Here is a 22394-nt window from a genome sequence, read left to right on the forward strand (position 1 = left end):
GTGTTTCCGAAGCACGACGCGATAGGGAATACATGTTCCCAAGAGGGATTTCGTCTCTCTCTCTCTCTTTCTCCCTCTGTTTCTAGCGGTTTTGCGCGAAATAATAATCAATAAAATTTGAGATCTGAACCCTCGTGCAATGATATCTTATACCTCGATGTAATTCGATTCATAAATTTTCCATATCCTAATTATTTTATCTTTTAGGATCAAAGTATGAATAAAAGAAACTGAAAAAATTTAATCAATATTCTATACAAAATATGTGTGTGTCATTTGAGAATTTTTAAGAAATTGAAATTTAGTCTATCGATGCAGAGGATGGGTTCACCTAGCAAGAAACATATAGATTGTATAATTAATCGTATTTCTTATTTTCCAATTTTCAACCTCAATCAAAAAATCTACTTGTCTAATGTCTCTCTCTCTCTCAATTTTATAGAATTTCTTTTTCTCGATACACTATTATCACTCGTCAATCGAACGAAAACCAGTGGCTAACACGTGATTTTTTATGTTTCACAGACGAGTACTCAAACCATCCGAACGAGGTGGTGAAAAACGAGGAACTGACGTACAACGGCGCGAGTTCATACGACTCGCGAGTCCGATACGCACAGAGTCTGATTCTGGCGATGAGCAGCATGCTGATGAGCGCGTTGCTGCAGCAGCTGCTGCGGTGAAGCGACAGCACCGACCATGTACGAGAGCATCGTATATCCCATGCGTCGAAACCCCTTCTTCTGTGATTATCCTACGTTTAATTGATTTCTTGAGAGACGCGCGAGGCACACACGCGCGTTCCTCGGCCGTCCCTCGATCGTAGTGAAACGCACGATCCACGGTCGCGCCGACTCGAGAGACAGCAGAGAAGAGAGAAGTTGACGGAGAGAGAGCGAAAGACAAGACGAAGAGCGATAGAGAGACAATGTCGAGAGAAGAGACACGCACGACACACGAGCGGCAACGCCATATTAACTACAATTAACGAACCAGCGGGGTCCCAGGGTGTAATACGGCATTATGACAAAGATGACGAGGGTTATAGAAACGAGAAGTAGGAGAGAAAACGGAGAAAAAAAAGCCGGAAAGAAGAACGCTACTACTAGACACTACTTATAATACACGCCCACTATTATCACTACTATAAATGGTAGTCGTATTGGTTGTCCTTCTTATCATTATGCTAACTGTAGGTATTTATTCAAATATGTGAAAGACGAGAGCGCGGGAGTCGTGGCAGCGTGCTAAGTATCCTCGAGCGAGAACGAAACGAAGAGAATGTCTAGCGTGTACTAGTAGCAGAGCTACGATGCGAATCCGTCAAATCTTTGATTCAAAGCGCCGCGAATTCTCAAATTCAGGAAAAAATGTCGCGTGTTGGCTCGGTTAACGACGACGAACGGTCCTTCGTTAAGGGGTCCTCGCCCGGGACCGGCAAGGACATAGCTTTTTCTGAGCGCAATCGTCCGAATGCGCCGTGCTTTGAAAAAAAAGAGTACCTGAAAATCCTTGTATGTTTTTCGGTTCGCGGCCGCAAAACGGTAATAATCCGGAACGATTGCGATCTTTATCGCGAAAGCCTCCCGGAAATCACGTAAAAACTTCAACTCAAAGTTGCGATGCACAGTAGTTCCTCGATAATCGGACGACTCGCCGGGCAAAGAATCGAAGAATGAAAAGATTCGTATGGGAATAATCGTGTTTCTTGCGCGACGTTTAAGTTCGGACCGATCGCTGCATCCGTCCGGCCGATCGCAGGACGCCGAGGACGAAGGATCATTCGAGTTCGCGTGCGACATCGTGAGTAGGATAATTAGCACGCGTGTAAATAAATTCCTAATGAATATGTACAAGTGGCTCCCGCGGCCGCCTTTGCCGACGGGCAGCGGACGGCCGGGGAGATTTAAGAAAGAGTGCCGTATTTCTAGGTAAAATCTTATAATATGAGACGAAAGAGAGGAAGTGTGTGTCGGAGAAAGTATGAACGAAAGTATGTGTATTATGCGATTATTGTGCGAACTGTGTGAGAGGATCGTCGAACAAAGCAAATCTCCGTCACGATGGTCTAATTATTGTCGCAAGTCAACGACGAACACATAGCGTATATCGTTGACTCGAGCTGTTGAATAAAGAAGATAGCGGAAAGAAAGAGCGAGTGAGAGAATAGAGAATAGCGCGCGAGAGAGACTGAGCCGCGAATCGAATAAGAGAATAGATTTGTATAATAGCTGTACCATACCGAGACTTCTATCTATAGATCTGTATTATATTTATTATCCGCTATCATTACGCTACGAATATTCAACACTCGATATTCTATATTTGCTAGTGAAACGTCAAATTTAATAGCGAACAAATTAATGTACCGCTGGCGCTGGGGGTGAAGCGGTGATCGCGGCACGAACGAACCCCCTGGGCCAATCCCCGTCGTTTGTTGTTTTCCTCGTTCTTCATTTCATTCTAATCATTGTACACGAATAATATTTCCATTGCCCGTTCGATCATGTTTTCTGATTTATTGACTTTTTTTGTTTTCTTTTATTATTATTCTATTTATTATTCACTACCAGAAAAAGACTCGAGCGTGCGTATCATCGCATGGGCGCGTATACACGTTTCATGCCATACTTTATCATTTACGCAATATTCGGCAGCATCGTGCGCGTTGAGAGCGGGATCGCGTATACGCGCGCTCGTTACGCGCACACGAGGACGAAGGACGAAGCAGTGAGTAATTTTTCGTTCGTGTCGGCCAGAAGGGAATATTGCAAGCGCGACTGCACTAACGAATTATTGTAAATACGAATTTATGCGGGAAGTGAGTACCGTGTCGAGAGGATGTGTGAGTGTATATGTGTGTGCGTGCAAGAGCGAAAGAGAAAGAGAGATCCTTATTCAGAATCCTTAGATAGCGAAACGGGAATCCTTAAGAAACGTCGAAGGTTGCATAACACGGTCCGACTCGCTTTCAGAAATTTAATTCACGGTACATCGAACTCTACTTGCGTCTGCGACCGCGAGAGCAGCACTTTGTTTGCGATCAATCGAGAATTGTGAACACAGCGGATATTCAGCTACATCCGAATAACATTATCCATGTAGTATTGTAAATTTAGGTATCACATCTCCGCTACTCACTCTTGTCCGTTCGCCTGTTTGTATTTATACTCCTTGTGTGTTGTATCCTTGCAATTGCGACGAGCGAATCGATCGACGCAAATCTTTCACGATTCCAATCGCTTATTATTCCGAAACTCATATATATTACTTTTTTTTTAGGCAAAACGCATTCGCAGACAATTATCGTGTCACAAAATATTCAGTGTTTATCAGGATAAAAACTCATTTGCGTTACAAAACTGATTTTCCGGCTTGAAATCTCCTGATAGCATTTTAAAATCTTGTTTTGCGGGACTTGCGGGAAAATTTCACTTTGCGAACGCTCTCGCACGTTACAATCGCATTGTTGGGAATCGTGAAAATATTGGAGACGATAGACCGCGAGTCGCAATTACTGCTTCAAATCACGATGAAGGAAGAAAAATGCCGCTTGGATCGATTGTTTGCGTAAAGTGCGATATACGCAGAGGCAGGTGGAATCACGTGAATGGTACTCATTCGCACGGGCGATAAGTGAATGCGCTATAACAGTAATATAGACTCGAAGTATTCGACAATTCTAGAAAATAGACAAGGTCACTCACTGCAAATTCATTTTTTCTTTTTTATTTTATTTCCCTTTTTCTTTTGTTTCGTTTCCGCCTCCCACCCGCATCTACACACCACATCACGTTCCATGCCTGCAGATTGCACGACGTGAGGCGTCCTGCTGCTGATGAAAAAAAAAATGTATTTTTTTAACAACAGATAGAACGTATCTCCGGTGGGTTTGTTTGTTCAGAGACATATGTAAATAGATGTAACGTGTATACATGCGGATCTATACCGCCGTGTTAACGAGTCAGATCTATATTGCAGTCCGCGCGATCTGTGGACCTGTCGATGCAGTTTAAACACGTGTAAATAAACGTCCGAAGTAGAATTAAAAGGAAAAAAAAGGAAAGAAAAAAAAGGGAAAACGAGAAAACAGGATACGCTTCACGTCTATCCCGAGGAAAACCCCAAGTTCCCCGCCTGCTGTTACGTTCGACACTTCATTTACGTAATCATCCACTCGTGTGCGTGTGTAAGAACAAGAAAGGATGCCCGACGAGGTACGCGCGGGTGTCCCTCGAGCGAATGAGAGACGTCGCGCGTATTCTCACTCACATTAAGGAAAAAGAAACTTGTTCCTCTCTTCTCAAGATCGACGGTAAAATATCCACCGCGCCGACGATAAGCGGCCGCGCGGCTTATAATGAATTAATTGATTAACGTAAAAGAGCGAGGATAAAGTGAATTTCGTAGATATGCATCTTTGTAAATAAACAAATTAACGGTTAATAACGATAAACACGATGAAATTTATATTAAAATGCATAGCGAATACGAGATAGGTTTCTAATAACGATTTATTATAAAAATTAAAAAAATGAATGTATGTTGATGTCTAAGATTTTTAACAAGATGGAAGACACACACGGGGCGGTTAATTATAAACTATGATTAAACTATTCATAACCGAAGACACACGAGTACTAATTAAAGCAGGTTCGAGTGCGGAGCAACACTTAGCCAGATCGTGATTTCTCATGTTGCATATATTATTTTGTAACCGGAGCGTACAGGATTCATACATTCTCGACATCACGGCTATCATACGCGGTATTTCATCTTAAAATTAAAGTTGAAACTTTTGGCACGAGCAAAACACTACAATAACAGATAAATTCAAACAAAATTTTAATTATCTTCCTTACGCTAATTGCGATATATCTCGATAACTGTATTTGTAGATTAGTTTTGTTCGATCTGATCGCGTAATTCGACGCATTTTTATAACAATTTATAGCAACAGATGCGCATTATACATTTTTATGATCATTTCACCGAGTGCCGAGTGTATTTTGTGAATAATTTTTAAAAGATCCCTCGTTTTCGCGCCGCCGCATATGGTATCCTTGGATCGGGAACCTTATAGATTGCGTGTGTTCACCAGTATGCACATTCAATACAGTACCAGTCGTTTCATTACAGAAAGCATTACAGAATACAATACAAAGTAGCGTAGCGTTCATAACGGTAGTCCACTGTAGCGAAATAGTATTTAAACAAGCGACCATCAGGTTGCAAAAAAAAAACAGGAAAAATGCCATAATCAACCAAAAAAAATTGCAGATAACAGTACGTAAAAGAGGGGATTTTTTCACAGAGAGAGAGAGAGAGAGAGAGAGAGAGAGAGAGAGAGAGAGAGAGAGAGAGACATATAGACACAAGATACACACTATGTCACATAGCACGGAGCTATCGCGAAACTGTGCGATGCAGCGAGAGATTGCATACGCGTGATAAGGAGAGAAAGAGAGGGAGAGAATGGGGCGATGAGAGAGATAGAGTACGTGAGTAAGAGCACAAAGATAAGGTGAAGCACACGATATATCTAAAGCTGCATTCATGTAAGCGCAATGTGCACGCACGCAGCGCAATGCATGAAAGACGAGGGGCGGGCAAGATGTACGTGGTCCTACGCGAGGAAAAAAAAAAAAGAGAGAGCGTAGGCTCGTCGGTGTTACACAATTTATGTAGGTATATTCTATATGTATGTCGATATATAGCAAAGTATATCGATGGCAAACGAAAGTAATTACAAAGAAGGAAGAAGCGGGAAAATCGTGCGTTAAGCTGAGGGACTAGCTGCATCGTATTTTGTTTCGAACGCGCGAATCATCCCTGTTCATTGAAAGAGTTTGGAGACAAGGATCAGGACGGTACGGAAAAATCCTGAGAGCGTAGTATTTTTTGCAAAAATAATACCGATTGCATTGATGTTGAGAATCACAGCTTGCTTATTTCGTACTTTTTGTGAGAATTTGTTATCGCAACGAATAATATAAATTAGGATTGCACAACTCTAGCAGTTAAGGAAAGAAGCATTTAATGTATATCAATGTTTATCTTCTATATAAATATTTAATAGAAATATCTGTAATTACGTTTCATAATGTTTTTGCAATTTATAGTAAATTGAGAATTCTTGCTCCAGAATGCGGACCGTCCTGCCTTGCAATCCTTCTGTTAGTACAAAAAAAAAAAAAGATGATCAATGTATGATACACAGGATCCACTCACAGGATCATTTGTGTCACGGACAAGAAACAGCATCTGGCACTAGTTCGTCACTTCGATAATGCAAGCTCTAGTCTGTTTTTCTACTTTAATTGTTCGTTAGTTGGTCAGGAAATGTCCTAAATTTGGCAAGAGAAAGTCCGCTTCGTAAAATATATAAATTTTATCATAATACGTACAATAAGAAGCACTTTATTGAAAGGAAGAATGTTACGTTGTACAGAGAGGATCTCTCGGAAAGATGATTTATACTCGAGCATATTAGCAACTATACATATCGGTCTCAAACATGTTGAACATTTTATTGGCCTCAAATCGTTCCTAAATTTTATTTATTCAATTTCTTCTCGTCTTAATTGAATGTTTAAATCTGATCTTTATATATTACGACGTAAGAAGAGGCCTAGCAATTTTCATCTAAAAGAAATGTTTTACATCACAGTATTTCTGCTATTGTTACTAAATCTATAATTAAAACACGCTACTAACAAAGCTCAAATAATTTTTTTCGAGATAGTGTATATGTAATATATTTTTCATTGCGCGGAATATGAATGAATTGACAATTGTCCCACAATCTACTCGAGAAGCAATTACTGAAATAAAAACTGCCATATTCAATAGTTACTGTCAATTTCTAGTTCAGCGTTTGATATGTTATTAGCAAGGGAAAGAGACAGGTGGAATCCGAAACAATTCATAACAAGACCAATGATTGTCTCAGTACGTCCTAAGAATAAAGAGATATGTTTTTCACAAGTATAACTAGTACCGCATGCGTTTTATAAAACAACGAATCTTTTATTGATAAATGACTCGTTTTCGCTGGAGGCTATGCAATACTTTGTACATCCGAGGTTTATGGCAATCTACTAGAAAGTGCGATGTATAATACCGTCGTAATCTTAAGTTCACTTTGATAGAATTTTAGAGAAAATAACGGACGATGAATATTTTTCACACACGCAACTATTCTCGCTTCCGATTTTTCTTTACACGAATACAATAAAAGTAAAGATTCGCTTTATTCGTAATTTGTGAGATCTGTCTTCAATTGTTGTATAGAAAATTGTGCAATAAGCAGAAACAAATAATTGTCACAAGAATAGTACGTGCGTTTTTTACATAAAATAATTTATTCTCTCTTGTATTGTATATCTGGTGAAAATTCAATTGCATTACGCTTACAGGCATTTAATATCGTTTTAGGCAGACAAACGCGCGCAATGAATGTTAAATATCTCATTGGAATAAAATACCGATCCATATCTAACGTGCAACGAGCGTCAATTGCACACCAAAAAACGCATCTCTCCCTAATCATTGTAATTCTTGCGTTATTTTTCCGACAACGAACGGGAACCATACAAGCTGTATATCGAACGGAGTCGGGCAAAAGTAATATTTCCAATAGCAATAAAATAATCATTCGATCAATAATGACTTTGTGCAATAAAACAAACGTACATACGATATATTAATTACAGTCGGATATCTGTAAAAAAAAAAGACTCCCTTTATCGCGATAAGAGTGAATAAAAGAATAGGTGATTTATCGATCACGAGAAACGGAACGCCCAACTCCGCTCCGAGCGTGGAAAAAGCGTTGTCGGATTCAAGCGGTTCTGTCAAATGCGAGGCTCATTTATTATTAGATTCTAGATTAAAGCGACTCTTTGATACTTTGATAAATCTGGCTGGTTTCCAAGACGAGTGAATTTACGGAGGAAAGACTGGTGATCAGCGGAGACAGAAAAAGCGCTACGCTTGTATAATTTACACACATTCGTACCAACCGCGTCAAAGGCTGAAACAATTAAATGAGACACTGTCGAGAAGAGAAAAAAAAGGGGGATAAAGGATTCAAACGCGCGGTAAAAAGAAATAAACAGAATTCGCCGAATAGAAGTCCTCCGCCTCGAGGAAATTAACGTTGCGATAAACAGGGAGAGATTTAATTGAGCGTATTTTTGCGAAAGACGATGTCGCTCGAAGACCCTCAGAAAGCAAAAAGAAAAAAAAATGAAAAAAAAAAACGCACCGAACAGCACCCTTACGATTTGGAGAGACGGCGAGAGATAGCCACGGTGGAAAAAAAAAGAACGACAGAACGGAAGAGGGGTGTGCCACCCCATTAAGGCCTATATATCGCACTCGTTTGAAAACTTATCGCAAGAATGCACACGAAGTAGCGTACACTTGCTGTACTACTGTTTGTTGACTCGAATAAATATGCGAATTAAAAAATCGGTTTGGTTTATAAGTACACGATGAGTCCAGGATTCGCGCGAGCAGAACGCTAATGAACGCCCGGGGAAGTGAAACCGGACTTGTTTCGCGAAATGTGCGTGTATTATTTGTGCGAAATAGTTTGAATTGAAATGGTATGTAAAAAAATGCAGAGAGAGAGAAAGAGAGATAGAGAGAGAGAGAGAGCAGTTTCGGACGAGCATGAGCGTTCCATGCGGCGCGCGACATTGTTATTATACGATCGTACTCAAGATGGCATGGTATACAAGACTAAGAACAAGACCTAAAATAGGGACATAATATTTTATAACTCAACTTTTGTACAGAATAAATAAATACTTGTACTGTGGACCAATATTTCTTTCATTTCATTCGCACCGAAACCATAATCGGTTAAATGTAATGCATTTTTAATGATCTTTCATTTCAGTAAGATTGTTAACAGGCATTTTTTATCTTAAATCAATCGTTAATGGTTATTATAAAATTCTTTAAAATCTTTATTTTACCTATTTTTAATATATGAAATGTGTCTTTCGTTTTGAATATACATAATTAAAAGTAAAAAATAAATGTGTTTTATGATTTATAAAAAATATGTAATGTCGATTTAACATACAGGCATTTCACAATTAAGGCCCCTTGCGCACTGTCGACTAAGTCGCCGGCGACTTGATTGCCGAGAGACTAGAAACAAAGATTAGTCGCGGCGTAAGCGCTTACAAATTCCAATATGCTCAGTGGTCGCCGACGAGCAAGTTGCCAGCGACTAGTCAACAGTGTGCAAGGAGCCTAAAGCATAATCAATTTATGTACATAGTACATATTAATCCTATATTCACAATTTCCTATTTATGTTTTTTGTTTACTTACTATTAATGGTATAATAACAGTAGCATTCTTTGCTTCTGGTATTCGCCACCATCTACCGTTTTTATGTTCAGTACCTACACCGGCAATGAGATGATTTCCGTCGGGAGTAAAAGCGAGCGAATTTATGAAACCTGCTAATTTAACTTCAAACAAGAGATTTAAAGATCTAAAGCCTTCGCCGCATTGCCACAATTTAACAACGCCATTTCGTGATCCTGAAAATTACAATATTTGAACAATGTAGATACGAAAACTATACGAAACTATACGAAAAATATGATATATATACGATGGTTATACCTGATGCTACTAAATCTGTATTCAACAATGTTGCGATACTTGAAATCCACATTGGTTGACCATTGGTTTCGTCTATTCCATGCGCCTCTACTACTGAACACAATGGCTTCTTCTTCAGACATCCCCAAACGCAGAGTTGTCCATCCTCTCCACCACTGATGAAATTTTCTTCATTTATAAGTTTAACAACATCGATGCTATGACCATTGTTATGTCCATTAAATATCAATTGCGATTCTTCAACTATTTTCCATATCCTAATAGTCCCGTCATAACCACCGCTCGTGATAGCACGCTCTCGTGAAAGCGCATCAATAGATGTGATTTTGTTTTGATGCCCGAATCTGTAAGAAAAATAATAATTAGACAAAACTTAATAATAAAACAAGGCAACGACGAAATGTTACCCAACTTACAAATAAAATTACTTACAAAGATTCAACATAAGCCATATCATCTAAATTCCAAACTCTTACACTTCTATCTTCAGACGCGGAATATAATGTGTGAGTACCTTTCCGGAATACCAATCCGGTCACAAGATCTCTATGACCTTGTAAATTCTTTATATGATCGAGGCTATCGCCAGAAAATATTTTTATATCTTTACACCCATCATCTCCTACTACCTGCAGTGAAAAAAAAAAATGAGAATAGATATCTTAATTTGCTGCAATGTAAAATAAAAAAAAGGGTTTTATCTCAACTCACCAAAAATTTGTTATCTGTGCTAATGGCTAAACATCTTATAGATTTCATTCCATCTTTTGTTTTCCCTCTATTTCCTTTAATAGCTTTTAATTTAACCTTATCTTTTACTGACCCTAACGAATAACACAGAATAATGAATTGTTTAAAATATAAATGTACAATTAATGTTATGAAACACCAATAATTATTTTTAAAACATCTATTTATTAACTATTGTAAATTTAAATTTTTAAACTTACATTTTACTAAACTGCCATCCTTGGATCCCGAATATAATATATGGCCATCATTGGAAAGACAAATGCAAGTAATAGATGTTTTATGCTCTTTACATTTCAATGTAACTAGCTCATTATGACCAACATAACATACTGCTACAGTTTTCCTTAATCGACCCTTTTCTTCTAAATATTCTTCACGTAATCTTTTTGAAACTGTGCTCTCGTCAAATTCTACCCTATTTTTTTCTAAAATGTTAAAGATAATTTTAAAACATAAACATATCTCTTTTCAAGATAATATAAATGAAAAGTAAGAATATTTCACTGAATTTTTTTTACCTTTTTCTTCAATTTCTTTCAGATGCTGTTTTGCAAGCCTTAAATGTTTTTCCTGTGCAGTTTCCTCTTCTTCGTCAGTTTCATCTTCATATTTATATGTGTCATCTCTACAAGACAAATTTTTATAATTTTGTTTGATATTATATACTTTCAGCATAAATTTGATTCTCATTACCTTAAATTTTCTTCTGCGAGTTCCTCATCTGTACTAGCGATACTTTCATCATCGTCAGGTACAAATTTCTTTGTTTTCTTTGATTGCTTTGATGTAGATTGAGTTGTAAATGTTTTACCAAGATGGCCATTAAACTAATCAAAAAAATTTTTAAATTTTAATATATAATTATACATCTCTTGTCATGTATATGTTACACGCAAGTGAAATATATACATGTTTTGATATGTTGTATAAATGAAATGTGAAAATTACATACTATTTTATTAATTTATAACTCATAATAATTTATATATGTACAATAGAAATAATCGACATAATATGCAACATGAATATGATGCAAGTATGATAAAAATTGGGAAAAATATAAAATAACCGTACTATTTTGCTTCAATTTAATTATAACCTCTAAGCAAGAGAAACTTAAAATTTCTTTTTTAGAATAAAATAAGATAAATCGAGGTTTTTACTTTGCGTTTTTTCGTTCCACTTCCTCGGCCACCATTCCTTATGAAAAATGACATCACAATCTATATGAAAAATAACTTTTGTAAATTAAAATCTTCTTCGATCAAACCACGTGCGGCACAGCATGGCTCAATAAACAGTGTCGCCAGACGTGCATACAGGATGCGTTCTAAAATTCACTACTAGTACTGAAAATCTACAATATACGTTACGTAAACTATAGATTTCCAGTACTGGCAATGAATTTCACGTCAACCTCAATTGGGTTTAGTAACATCTGTAGTTATAAAACTGGCCAATCACAGTCATTCGCGAACGTACTCGTCTGGTTTCGTCGTATGCTCATGCTTGCACTGTTGCGCGAAGAATTTATCTTGCGCTGCGCGTGAACTTGGCGCGAGACACTACCGTGTCTCTTGATACCACGATCTTCAACTCGAAATCTCGTAACGGTAGCGGATCGTACGTCGAGATAGTGTTTATTACATTGTAATTATTTCTCGTATTTTTTGTTAATTGTAATTATTCTAATACGTCTATATTTTCACAGATCTTAATACTTGCCGAAAATTGGATTTTAATTTATAATGGCAGCAAGAGTAGCAAAGAAAACTCCGAGGAAAAAAGGTGGTTATGAACTGCCGGAAGCTATACCGGCGGGAGAAATTCTAACGGATATATGTAAGGGCCAATGGATTCTGGGCAAGTCAATCGGTGTCGGTGGTTTTGGAGAAGTTTATTCTGGTATGTACAACAAATTCTATCGTTAACATGTTTTGGAACTCATTGTTTATTACAATGCATTATGACAGACTAAATTGCTAAAGGGCCACTTTTTCCAACGTCGGTTAACTTTAACTGAAGGTTCTAACTTGCCAACAAAATTGCCAATATAAATGAAATATTGTCATTAAAAAAGAAAGATTTCAAATTTTTGTTATCTTTTATGACAATATTGTATTCTTCATGTTAGCAATTCTATTAAAAAATGAAACCATTGATTAACATTAATCGACGTTGGAAAAAGTGACCCAAAAAGATACAAAGGCAACAAACAAAGATTGTTTTTCAGCAAGGGATAAAAGTTGACACAAAAGTATTATTCTCTCTGTTGCTCATTAGATATTGAACAAAGATGGAATGATACTTGTGTCAACTTCTGTCATTAGCTAGAAAACAACTAAAATACATACTGCAGGATACTATTATCATGCAAAGAAGAATTAACATAAATGACTTTTTGCAAGAATTTTATAAGGACCTATATGCTACATTTATGAAAGATATACAAAGATTGGTAATTGTTTCCATTAATGAATAACTCCTGAAATTGTGACTAGAATATATATCAATAACTAATTCATATTTTTATCCTAAGAAATTGCCGATTAAATTAAAACAAATATTAATTAGTATTTAGCTTTCTAATATATGAAGGTTAAAATCACACATTTTTGAAATTGTTCTACCTTTTATGATTATGTTCATACAGATTGCATTTGATACTTTGACACAATGTATTCATAACTGATAAATATTTGGACAATTGTACATTATATAATTTGTTAATGATTGTTTTCAGCGGCGCCATATTCTAACAAAGTGCCAAAAAATTATCCCAATGTTATGAAAATTGTAAGTATCATTTCTCTACTTTTACTATATTTAACTTTGGTTATAATATATTTATATTTTTCAAAAATTGAATTCAGGAACCACATGGAAATGGTCCATTATTTGTAGAAATGCATTTTTATATGAAAAATTGTAAGGCAATTGAAAGTAAGTTTTATATATAATTGATTCCTATATTAAAATTGATTAATACTTGTCAGTTGTATAATGAAATATTTGAGAGATAAACATACAATGTCTTTTTAGTTGATAGTTGGCAGAAACAAAAGAAACTGGCTGTACTTGGAATGCCTAAATATATTGCTTCTGGTAGTCATGAATATAATAATAAAAAGTATCGATTTTTAGTAATAGATCGATATGGAACTGATTTATGCAAAGTATTTGAGAAGCATAATAAACAGTTTCCTGAACATGTGGTGTACAAACTAGCTTTACAAATAGTAAGTATCTGAAAAAGAAATTATTTGTTGTATATAATTTGTAATTTTCTGTTAATTTGCTAATATTTATATTATCTTCTTACTTTTTTAGATAGATATATTAGAATATATTCATGACAGAAATTACGTACACGCTGATATCAAAGGTGAAAACCTGTTACTGGAATTAAATGCCTATGATCAAGTTTATTTAGTTGACTTTGGTTTAGCTTCTCGCTGCACAAAATTAACTGAATTAAAAGTTGATCCAAAAAAGGCACATAATGGCACATTACAATACACAAGCAGAGATGCTCATATGGGAGGTAAAAATTAGAAATTTTAAAAAGAAATATTTGATATGATTTGTTGTTTCTTTAATTTAAAATATGAAAATAATTATTACATTTTTAATATATATTTCTTCTTATTTTCAGTGCTAACACGACGTGGTGATATGGAAATTCTAGGCTATAACATAATTTTCTGGTTATGTGGTTCATTACCATGGGAAAAATTATTAGACGCGACTGTTGTTCAGAAAGAGAAAGAAAAAGCTTTTAAAGATATAGATAGTTTTTTGAACAAGTGTTTTCATAAATTAGTTCCACAGGCTGTACATAAATTCATAACTTTATTAGCCAGTATAAAATTTAATGAAATACCACCATATGAAAAGTTTAAGGAAATATTAATAGCTGGTTTAAAAAAACTAAATCACAAACCAGATGGAAAATTAAGATTAAATAGCATTGATACATTGACTCAACAAAATATTGCTAAATCCACACCTAAATCTACACCTAAATCTACACAAAAATTAAAAAAACTGGTTGACAAAGCTAAAAAAAGCCCTAACACAACACATATGGATGCTCCAACTCCTGTGAATTCAAGAAAAAGTACTATAGGTGTTGTGATGGATAAAAAACGTGGTAACGTAAAAGATATTGAAAAATTACTAAATGATATGGATTCTGACAGTGAATATGATATTCAAATTCTTAAAAAAGCAAAGATAAAATCTAATAATACGGCAAAAAAAACTCAAGTCAGTTTCGAGGATGATTCCCAAAGTGATTCTAACATGGTAAGTTAGAAAAAGGAATATATACATATCTTTGCAACTTTTAAATTTGACTCTTTGAATTTAAGTATAACTAATATCGTCTGAAGTTTATTTCTGTCACAAAAATAAATTTTTATTGTTACAGCCATTAGTACAACGTTCAAATAAAACACAACAGAGAAAGCGAATTACGAGTAAAAGGCAAAAAATCAAGGCAAATCATCAATCATTGGATGATTCAGAAACCATTTCTGAACCTGAGGTAATAAAGTTTATTGGTAAAGAATAACTTATTTCCTTTTAATTTAAATAAGAATTGAATAAATTTAAATATAAATATTTAATATATTTTTTATATATTTTCAGATTCTATTGAAAGGGACAAAGTCAAGACCTACTACTAAGAACAAAATCAGAAAAAGTCCTTCTGCAAAACAGAAAACTACCACACATAGATTGCAATCCAATAAACGAATATTGAAAACTGATATTGAAATTGAATCAGATGAAGATATGTTTGATATGTAATTTTTAATTGGATGAAATGATAATAACAAATACATTATCATATAATATTACGAAATATAAAATGCATTATCATAGAATACACTATCATTTAATAAAATACAATATTGTAAGTTCTTCGCTGTAAAAAATATCTGTAACATGTACCTTATATTTAATTAAATTATATTTAATTCATTTTTGAAAACCATATTTATAAAAATTTGAACCAAATATAGAATGATTAACATTATTATCAAATGCAATAGAGAATATAAAGGCATATAATTAATTATATAATTAATTATTGCCTGTTATAGTCATTAAATTTTTCATATGGTGGTATTAAATTTCATGCTGGCTAATAATCATGAATTTATTCACAGGCTGTGGAATTAATCATGAAAAATGCACTAAAGAACATATAAAACCATATAATTAATTATATACCTTCGAACTATATAACTTTGAACTAATCTATGAAAACTGTATCTTTAAAAGTCTTTTCTTTCTCTTTCTGAATGACAGTCGCGTCTAATAATTTTTCTCAGAGAACATGAAGGCATATAATTAATTATATGCTTTTATATATTCTCTAGTGCAATGATAATAATATTAATCATTCTATGTGTTTTGTTCAAATTGTTATAAATATGGTTTTCAAAAATAAATACTCGGGTTGAATCTATTATGAGGAAATTGTAAGAATTTTGCTACTATTTTTGTACAATAAAGTATTAAACGCATTTTTGAATAGTGTTTATTTTTATACATGCTGAGAATGGAACCACCTAATTTACAATCTGTATATAAAGAAGTAAAATCAATATTTCATCAATTGATAAATAATATTCATTATCAAGTCTGATATTTCGAGTCAATAATATAATAATCCTATATAATATATATATATATAGAGAATATAAAAAAAAATGTAATTTCAAGTTTTGTTTTTATCTCTGACTTACTAGTTTGTTACATATATAAAAGAACATTTGTACAAATAACAAACCATTTTCACATGGTTCTTAAAAACTCATAGGCAATCATTTCTTTAGTTTTTGAATCTGAGGAGCACTTATTTTTACTTTTCCAGGTATATTTCGGGCAATTGTTTCTTCTTTAATAGCCTTTAACAAATCCTTTTCACGTAAAGAAATTTCTTTATCTCTGAGAAATACGGCTACAGCTGTCTTAGCAGCTTTACCTCTCTTTCCAATGCCGGGTGTCAGTTTCACTTTAAATCTAAAATGAACAATAAGATTTGTTATAAGTGAGAAATTATCAAACAAAATTTGTAGTAACTTACTTATAATTTTGTAAGGTATTGTAAGGTGCCACCACAGGTACAGCGAATAACAATTCGTCTTCTGAGAAAGGCTTTCCTGTTAACTGATCGAGCATATCGACTTCTGGAGTTGGGCCCGTATCTTCATCGTCAACATTATCAATTACATGTACAGGTTGCGATGTAACATTTGGTTTTGGATTTGCCTTTTTCTTCCCTTGTTTTGGACCTGACGGATCTTTTGCTCGGTTTTTTCTTTTATCTTCTTTGGCTGCACCTGCCGACTGGATAATTAAAAAAAATAAAACGTTAGATTTCATAAATAAATTCACAATAAATGTGAAATGAAGAGAAAGGAAAAGTGTAACCTGTAAGACGAGCATGGAAAGTCTTCTATCTTCCTCGTCTTGATCCTTGTATTTTTCTTTCATTTTCTTTAGCTTTCCCTTTTGTCCCCGTTTTAACGCAGGTTGCTCTCCTTTTTTGTTATCCACTTCATTCTTATCACTCTTTTCTGTCTTTTCTTTTGATTCTTTCGAATGTGCTTTCTGTTTTACTTTTTCAGACTTCTCTTTAGCTGTATTTATCACAATAGGCTTGTCATCTCCTAAATAAACTACACTTTCCTCCGTACTCTTTTGCGTTTGCATTAAGGGCTGATTATTATCTATGTGTAGCTTTACCCTATTTCATATAAAAATATGTATCACATGATTTGACTTCAGTTATAAAAAATTGAAAATTTCATACATTAACTTACTTCGGGCCCGAAAGATCAATTCTAATTTGTGTATCGGGAAATTGGCAGTTTGTATCATTTTCATCATCTTCTTCATGTGCATCTTTATTAGTATTATCTATATATTCTGATTTCTCCTGATCCTCTGTCAAATGATCCTCTTCTTGAATTGGATTTAATGTATCTCTGTTTTCTAGATTTTCATCTAATATAAAAAAATCATGAATTATTGCAAAATATATCAACAATTTCATTGAATGTTGAACTATTTATCGCATCCGAAATTTACCTTCATCCGAGTCTCCTTCTAATTCTATTTCCTTATCATCCTCAATTATAGAATCGGCTTTTTCACTTTCCTCGTCCACAGTTTTTACTCGTCTTTCATTTTTATGCCGTTCAATTGAACTGTCCTCCAGTCGAAACATGATTCCCAATCCCATGATTAATTGACTCTGAGTCAGGTAATTTTTCTTTCCACGTATCATGAAGGATCCAGTAGTGAGATATTCTCCGGTAGGTGCGCTCTTCGATACTTGATCATGATGCACCCACCATGCACTAGCTATTACTTTGGAATCCCAAGCTATACTATGAACGAGATATTAATCATGATTATAATTATTATATAATATTACGATACTTTGAACAACATAGGCAACTGAATAAATACGGATGTTGCTATCGTAAAAGTAAAGATCTATAGCTATACCTGTATGCAACAGCCATTGTACCTGCCTCCGCTAACGATTTTGGTGGTACAGAATTGCCACTGGGATTTTTTATCACGACAGAGCTAGCACCACCTAAATCTGCGTGAACATATAAATCTCCCGCCTTCAGATATCTCTTCACTATCAACTCGTTTTGTTGCTGATCTCTTCCTCCAATTACTATACAAATGTCAGAATTAATAATGTGTCGACAGTATTTATGCGAAATAAAACACGACACTTACCTAAATAATTTTCGGATGTAATAAACCAATAGAATTTTTCAAACCAATACATTTTCCTTAATTTATTAATAGTGTGTATGGTTTGCACCTCTTTCAACGTTTGCTTCGTCTTCTTTTCTGCCGACTTCAAAGCCTTGCCCTGAGACTCTATTGTCTTTTGTTGCTTCTTAGCTGCTGACTTTTTTTGACTATAATACTTCTTGGCATTGCCGAAAGCCGTATGGGCTAAATCTATGTCAATGATCATAGGTTTAAGTTCAGATTCCTCGTCGCTATCTTCATAAGGATCATGTAATAGTAAAGCAACATGATTTGTTTCTAATTTTAATTGTTTTACAGCGGAAGCAACAGGGTCGCCTCTGGCTTGAGCTTCTTTCAATAAAACTTGAATGTCAGGCCAAGACATCTGATTTGCCAGAGCACTTTGTATAGCTAGTATAGCGTTATCTACTAAAGTCTGATTCCTTGAAATCAATTCTGCTTTCTGTTTATCTACTTCTTGTGTTTTCTCCAATGTAATCAATCTCTGATCATGATCTTTCTTTACTCTCTCTAATTTTTGCAAAGCTTCTCTTTCTTGTTGTAAAACCTTTAAATCGAGCTTCTGTCCTTCCATTGTGGAAAAATATTCGTCCACTGCAGCATCAAAAGAATCAAATTCTTTGTATGGTTGATTCTTATATTGCTCAAATAAAAGAGGATGGAATTCAATGTTAGCATATATAAAATCTTCTCCCCCGTTTTCAGTCGGTTTTACTTCCTTTTTCTGGATAATGTAGCCTTTTGAAACATTTTTCTTTGCATGGTCCATGATATTATTTGCATCCTCAAGTGCTAGCATCAATTTTGGCATATCTTCAGCGATGTTAAAATCTTTATCAATTTTGCAGCCAAAATTAAATCCAGCTTTCAGTAGAACATGATCAATCACAGCTGAACCAAATTCTAACAGCGGATTTAACACTTTTTTAAGACTCTCTCCTTCCTTAGCTTTCTGAATATGCTCATGAATTTCATCTATGGGTGGCATTGTTGCAGAATGAGCTCTGTCCGATGGATATTTCTCTTTCACTGCAAATCTAAACAAAATGCAATTTTATCAGTATCTTACAGTATGTGTGATCACATGTATATATTTTATATTTACCTGATTTTATCTCCTTCTGTATGAGGTCTTAAAACATATAAAATTGTCATTTCATAATCAGTAAGAATTATATTACCACGATCATAAACTTCTAAGATTATATGATACGCAGCCTCACCACTTCCAAATTGCATATCTATCATTCGATCCATGCCAATTTGAGTGAGACTCTCTAATCTTTTATTCTTAAGATGTTTCCGCATCTGTAAAATTGTATTGATTAAAAGACATGTATTTACCACTTGTGCTACATTATAATTTAAAGATATTTGAAAATACCTTCATGGAGAAACCTGAAGGAGCCACATTTTTTGGCCATTCAAAATTTGTTATGTGAATTCTATTACCAGACTCAAGTAACAAAACACATTTTTCTTCACTACGTTGAAAGCGTATAAGATATGTTCGGTGATCTATATCATATATCTGATTGACACGCATGCCAATAAGCCTAAAAGTTTTTATATAAGTGAAAAATAGCTTGTGTATATAATTTATATGCAAACTAAATCGAAAAATTCATATTAACCTATTATATTAATATTGACATATATACTTATATCAACATTTATTTTAGCAATAACAATTAATAGCAGTTACAAATGATCTAAATATTGATTGAAATACAATTGAAATAGGATAAATTATATATTTTCAGAAGTTAAAATGTGTTGGTTATAACCTTACTATTCTATCAATTTTTGAATAAAGCTTTTATCTTTTACTTACTTTTGTAGTTCAGTTACTGAGCATACAAGATCATAAGTGTTAAATCGGGTCTTCATTTTTAAACAGATTTTATTTTTCCTTCAAGAAATGAACTAAAAACTAATGATCTATGACAATTTGACAGTTTGTTTGCTACCTTGCATATGACTACATATGACCATATGACCTTACATGTGTTCAAGTATATTCAAGTTGAGTGATAATTTGTACAATATATGTACAATGTGGATTAGAATTCCAATTTTATCATATGGACATTTATTAAAACCTTTTACAAAATAGTCTCTTATCTAAGTCTTATCAAATCTTATCTGTTAAATTTTATATCTTTTATTCTCTTTAAATTGAGTATACACTTGTTATAGGATAGAAAGTTTAATAAAAAGTGTAATTAGAACAAAATAATTATTATAAACTTTAAAACAAAAAAATAGGAAGTGTTAATAGTAGTTATCCTAATTAAGAAAAGTATTCACAAATATATTTAATTATATATTTAATATATTTATATTTATATTTACATATATATTACTATATATTTATATATATATTTACTATATTTATTAATATATTTACAAATATATTTAATTAATACAAATGTTGAAGGGAAAAGACTGAAAACTAATTTGTTTATTAAAAGAAATCCTATACAAGACAGATATAAAATATAAAAGAAAGGTTTGAAAAAAGTGAGCATATACTATAAGATATAAGATATTTGTACTTTTACTCAATTTTTATTTAATAATATAAATAAATTGTAGTACAAAATTTGTGGACCTCAACGGTAAGATTTTTGATACCGTGCCCTGGCTCCTGGACCACCAAACTTTTTCGGTTCGCATCTCCTTGGATCAGCAACAAGGAGAGTGCGATCATATTGAATAAGAATGTCTTTTACTTCTTTTTTACTGGCCTCATCGACATCTAAAACATAATGATATCATTATAGCATAATATATTCAACAACTGCGCAACTCTACAATCAAGCTCATTATACTTTACATCACACTTACATTTCTGATAGTACGCAACGAGAGCCTTGGAAATAGCCTGACGTATGGCATAGATCTGTGCAACATGACCACCACCATTCACTCTCACTCTTATATCAACTCCAGAGAACTTCTCCTAAAATACAAAAATAGATTCAAGACCTCTTTGTTTGGCAAAAATCCATCTTGTTTGTGCTTGTAATCTCAGAATTCATTTCTATTCATCAGTTCTCATATTCGGAATAAACGAACATCACAGAATAAATTACGATTATAAATAAGTGACAAATTCAGAATTCAAGAAGTTGCATCTACATTGATCCTCGCAGCTATTATAGCTATTACAGTTGGAAATCTATTTATTCCTATTTGTATCACTTACTTTGCCCAACAGCAGGATAGGTTCCTGCAGTTTGTACTGAAGCACTCGAGGCTCTACTAACTCCAGAGGTCGGCCATTGACGCGCAGATTTCCACGTCCGCGTTTACAATAAGCTACCGCGGTCGCGCTTTTCTGCAATGCACGAACATTAGACACATTAGACGTTAGATACATCATATAAGCATGAGAAAATATGTACGTATAACCTCATTCAATCACATATCAGCTCACCTTACGTCCGAAAACTTGCACGGACTGGATCGGCTCCTTTTGTTTCTGAAAGAAAATCACACGTTATAGATCCGGTTGATGTTCTTTGTGTTAAAATCTATATAATCTCGATAGAAATAATGCTGCACTTACTTTCTGCATTTTGACTCGATATAACTCGATAGCAGCACGTTGTGGAAAGGAAGTAGAGTGTTTGGTGTCGCTACTGAGCGATGCAATTATGCGAGATATCGTCTCGAATAAGACTTACTACTTCCGGTTGTTTGAAATACAAATCTGAACTATGTGTAGTATAAATTTCCAGTGTCTAAAATTTAATAAAATACATTTTAACATTCTAGACCTAGAGTTTCTAAAACTTTGGGCCTACTAAATGTTATAAAATAAAATTCTAAGGCATAAAAATGAATAAAATTTTATTCTTATGTGATAAATAAATAAATTAATTAATTAATCAATACATACATATGCACACATATTGAATATATAGTTATTTTTATTTTTTATTTTAAAAATAAATTATATGTATTTTAAAAATAAATACTCATTATTTCAGTCATTGTATAAAATACAAAATAATGATGATTTATAACATATTACAAATAATTATATTGCAGCCTTAGATGGAATTTCGATCGAGGGAAGAAACGTGAGCATAGTTTGTATACAAACCATCCGACACATATACACAGACCACATGTCAGTGTAGTGAGTTACGAGAAAAACAAAT

At 34.1% G+C, this 22394-nt stretch overlaps 5 protein-coding genes across 6 annotated transcripts in view; 2 read left to right on the forward strand and 3 right to left on the reverse strand.

Moving 5' to 3' along the window:
• Positions 1–10281, forward strand: part of LOC105672660 (uncharacterized) — a 52949-nt gene extending 42668 nt beyond the window's left edge. The window contains 1 exon segment of the mRNA XM_067354085.1: positions 526–10281. Coding sequence (XP_067210186.1) covers positions 526–683 — 158 coding nt within the window. The 3' untranslated portion in view covers positions 684–10281.
• Positions 8763–11728, reverse strand: U3-55K (U3 small nuclear riboprotein factor 55K). The gene is made up of 8 exons (XM_012367739.2): positions 11568–11728; positions 11098–11231; positions 10923–11029; positions 10602–10829; positions 10363–10475; positions 10084–10280; positions 9652–9995; positions 8763–9566 (listed from the first exon to the last, which is right to left on the reverse strand). The coding sequence occupies exons 1-8, from the start codon at positions 11619–11621 to the stop codon at positions 9331–9333; spliced, it is 1413 nt and encodes a 470-aa protein (XP_012223162.1). The 5' UTR covers positions 11622–11728; the 3' UTR covers positions 8763–9330.
• A 143-nt stretch (positions 11729–11871) lies between these two features.
• ball (ballchen) lies at positions 11872–15393 on the forward strand. 2 transcript variants are annotated; one of them, XM_067354084.1, is made up of 9 exons: positions 11872–12027; positions 12116–12309; positions 13148–13200; positions 13278–13347; positions 13447–13643; positions 13735–13948; positions 14060–14712; positions 14837–14953; positions 15058–15393. In XM_067354084.1, the coding sequence occupies exons 2-9, from the start codon at positions 12153–12155 to the stop codon at positions 15217–15219; spliced, it is 1623 nt and encodes a 540-aa protein (XP_067210185.1). In that variant the 5' UTR covers positions 11872–12027; positions 12116–12152; the 3' UTR covers positions 15220–15393. The 2 variants fall into 2 exon arrangements, with proteins under 2 accessions (XP_067210185.1, XP_067210184.1); XM_067354083.1 differs by having other exon boundaries at positions 11910–12054.
• Positions 15394–15979: 586 nt separating this feature from the next.
• Positions 15980–20332, reverse strand: Clbn (Nuclear export mediator factor NEMF homolog Clbn). The gene is made up of 10 exons (XM_012367744.2): positions 20057–20332; positions 19607–19778; positions 19328–19530; positions 18181–19259; positions 17935–18115; positions 17512–17813; positions 17244–17427; positions 16852–17167; positions 16505–16767; positions 15980–16440 (listed from the first exon to the last, which is right to left on the reverse strand). Exons 1-10 carry the CDS (start codon positions 20110–20112, stop codon positions 16242–16244), a joined length of 2955 nt encoding a protein of 984 aa, XP_012223167.1. The 5' UTR covers positions 20113–20332; the 3' UTR covers positions 15980–16241.
• A 434-nt stretch (positions 20333–20766) lies between these two features.
• On the reverse strand, positions 20767–21897 carry LOC105672663 (small ribosomal subunit protein uS9). The gene is made up of 5 exons (XM_012367745.2): positions 21797–21897; positions 21665–21709; positions 21434–21565; positions 21073–21187; positions 20767–20983 (listed from the first exon to the last, which is right to left on the reverse strand). The coding sequence occupies exons 1-5, from the start codon at positions 21803–21805 to the stop codon at positions 20838–20840; spliced, it is 447 nt and encodes a 148-aa protein (XP_012223168.1). The 5' UTR covers positions 21806–21897; the 3' UTR covers positions 20767–20837.
• Between the last annotated feature and the right edge of the window lie 497 nt (positions 21898–22394).

The sequence above is a fragment of the Linepithema humile genome, chromosome 4 (genome assembly GCF_040581485.1).
Source record: "Linepithema humile isolate Giens D197 chromosome 4, Lhum_UNIL_v1.0, whole genome shotgun sequence".
In the NCBI taxonomy this organism is placed as follows: Eukaryota; Metazoa; Arthropoda; class Insecta; order Hymenoptera; family Formicidae; genus Linepithema; species Linepithema humile.

Excerpts from the sequence above, each read along its gene's own strand:
- U3-55K (XM_012367739.2), bottom strand. The coding sequence starts at position 11,621 with ATGTCATTTTTCATAAGGAATGGTGGCCGAGGAAGTGGAACGAAAAAA. Across the intron at positions 11,030-11,097 it reads CTCGCAGAAGAAAATTTAAG|AGATGACACATATAAATATG; the intron begins GTAATGAGAATC and ends TTTGTCTTGTAG. Across the intron at positions 10,830-10,922 it reads GAAAGAAATTGAAGAAAAAG|AAAAAAATAGGGTAGAATTT; the intron begins GTAAAAAAAATT and ends TTAACATTTTAG.
- ball (XM_067354084.1), top strand. The coding sequence starts at position 12,153 with ATGGCAGCAAGAGTAGCAAAGAAAACTCCGAGGAAAAAAGGTGGTTAT. Across the intron at positions 12,310-13,147 it reads TTTTGGAGAAGTTTATTCTG|CGGCGCCATATTCTAACAAA; the intron begins GTATGTACAACA and ends GATTGTTTTCAG. Across the intron at positions 14,713-14,836 it reads CCCAAAGTGATTCTAACATG|CCATTAGTACAACGTTCAAA; the intron begins GTAAGTTAGAAA and ends TTATTGTTACAG.
- Clbn (XM_012367744.2), bottom strand. The coding sequence starts at position 20,112 with ATGAAGACCCGATTTAACACTTATGATCTTGTATGCTCAGTAACTGAA. Across the intron at positions 19,531-19,606 it reads CTTCAGGTTTCTCCATGAAG|ATGCGGAAACATCTTAAGAA; the intron begins GTATTTTCAAAT and ends ACAATTTTACAG. Across the intron at positions 17,428-17,511 it reads AGAAGGAGACTCGGATGAAG|ATGAAAATCTAGAAAACAGA; the intron begins GTAAATTTCGGA and ends TTTTTATATTAG.
- LOC105672663 (XM_012367745.2), bottom strand. Across the intron at positions 21,566-21,664 it reads TGCAAGTTTTCGGACGTAAG|AAAAGCGCGACCGCGGTAGC; the intron begins GTGAGCTGATAT and ends CGTGCATTGCAG. Across the intron at positions 21,188-21,433 it reads CTATCCTGCTGTTGGGCAAA|GAGAAGTTCTCTGGAGTTGA; the intron begins GTAAGTGATACA and ends TTTGTATTTTAG.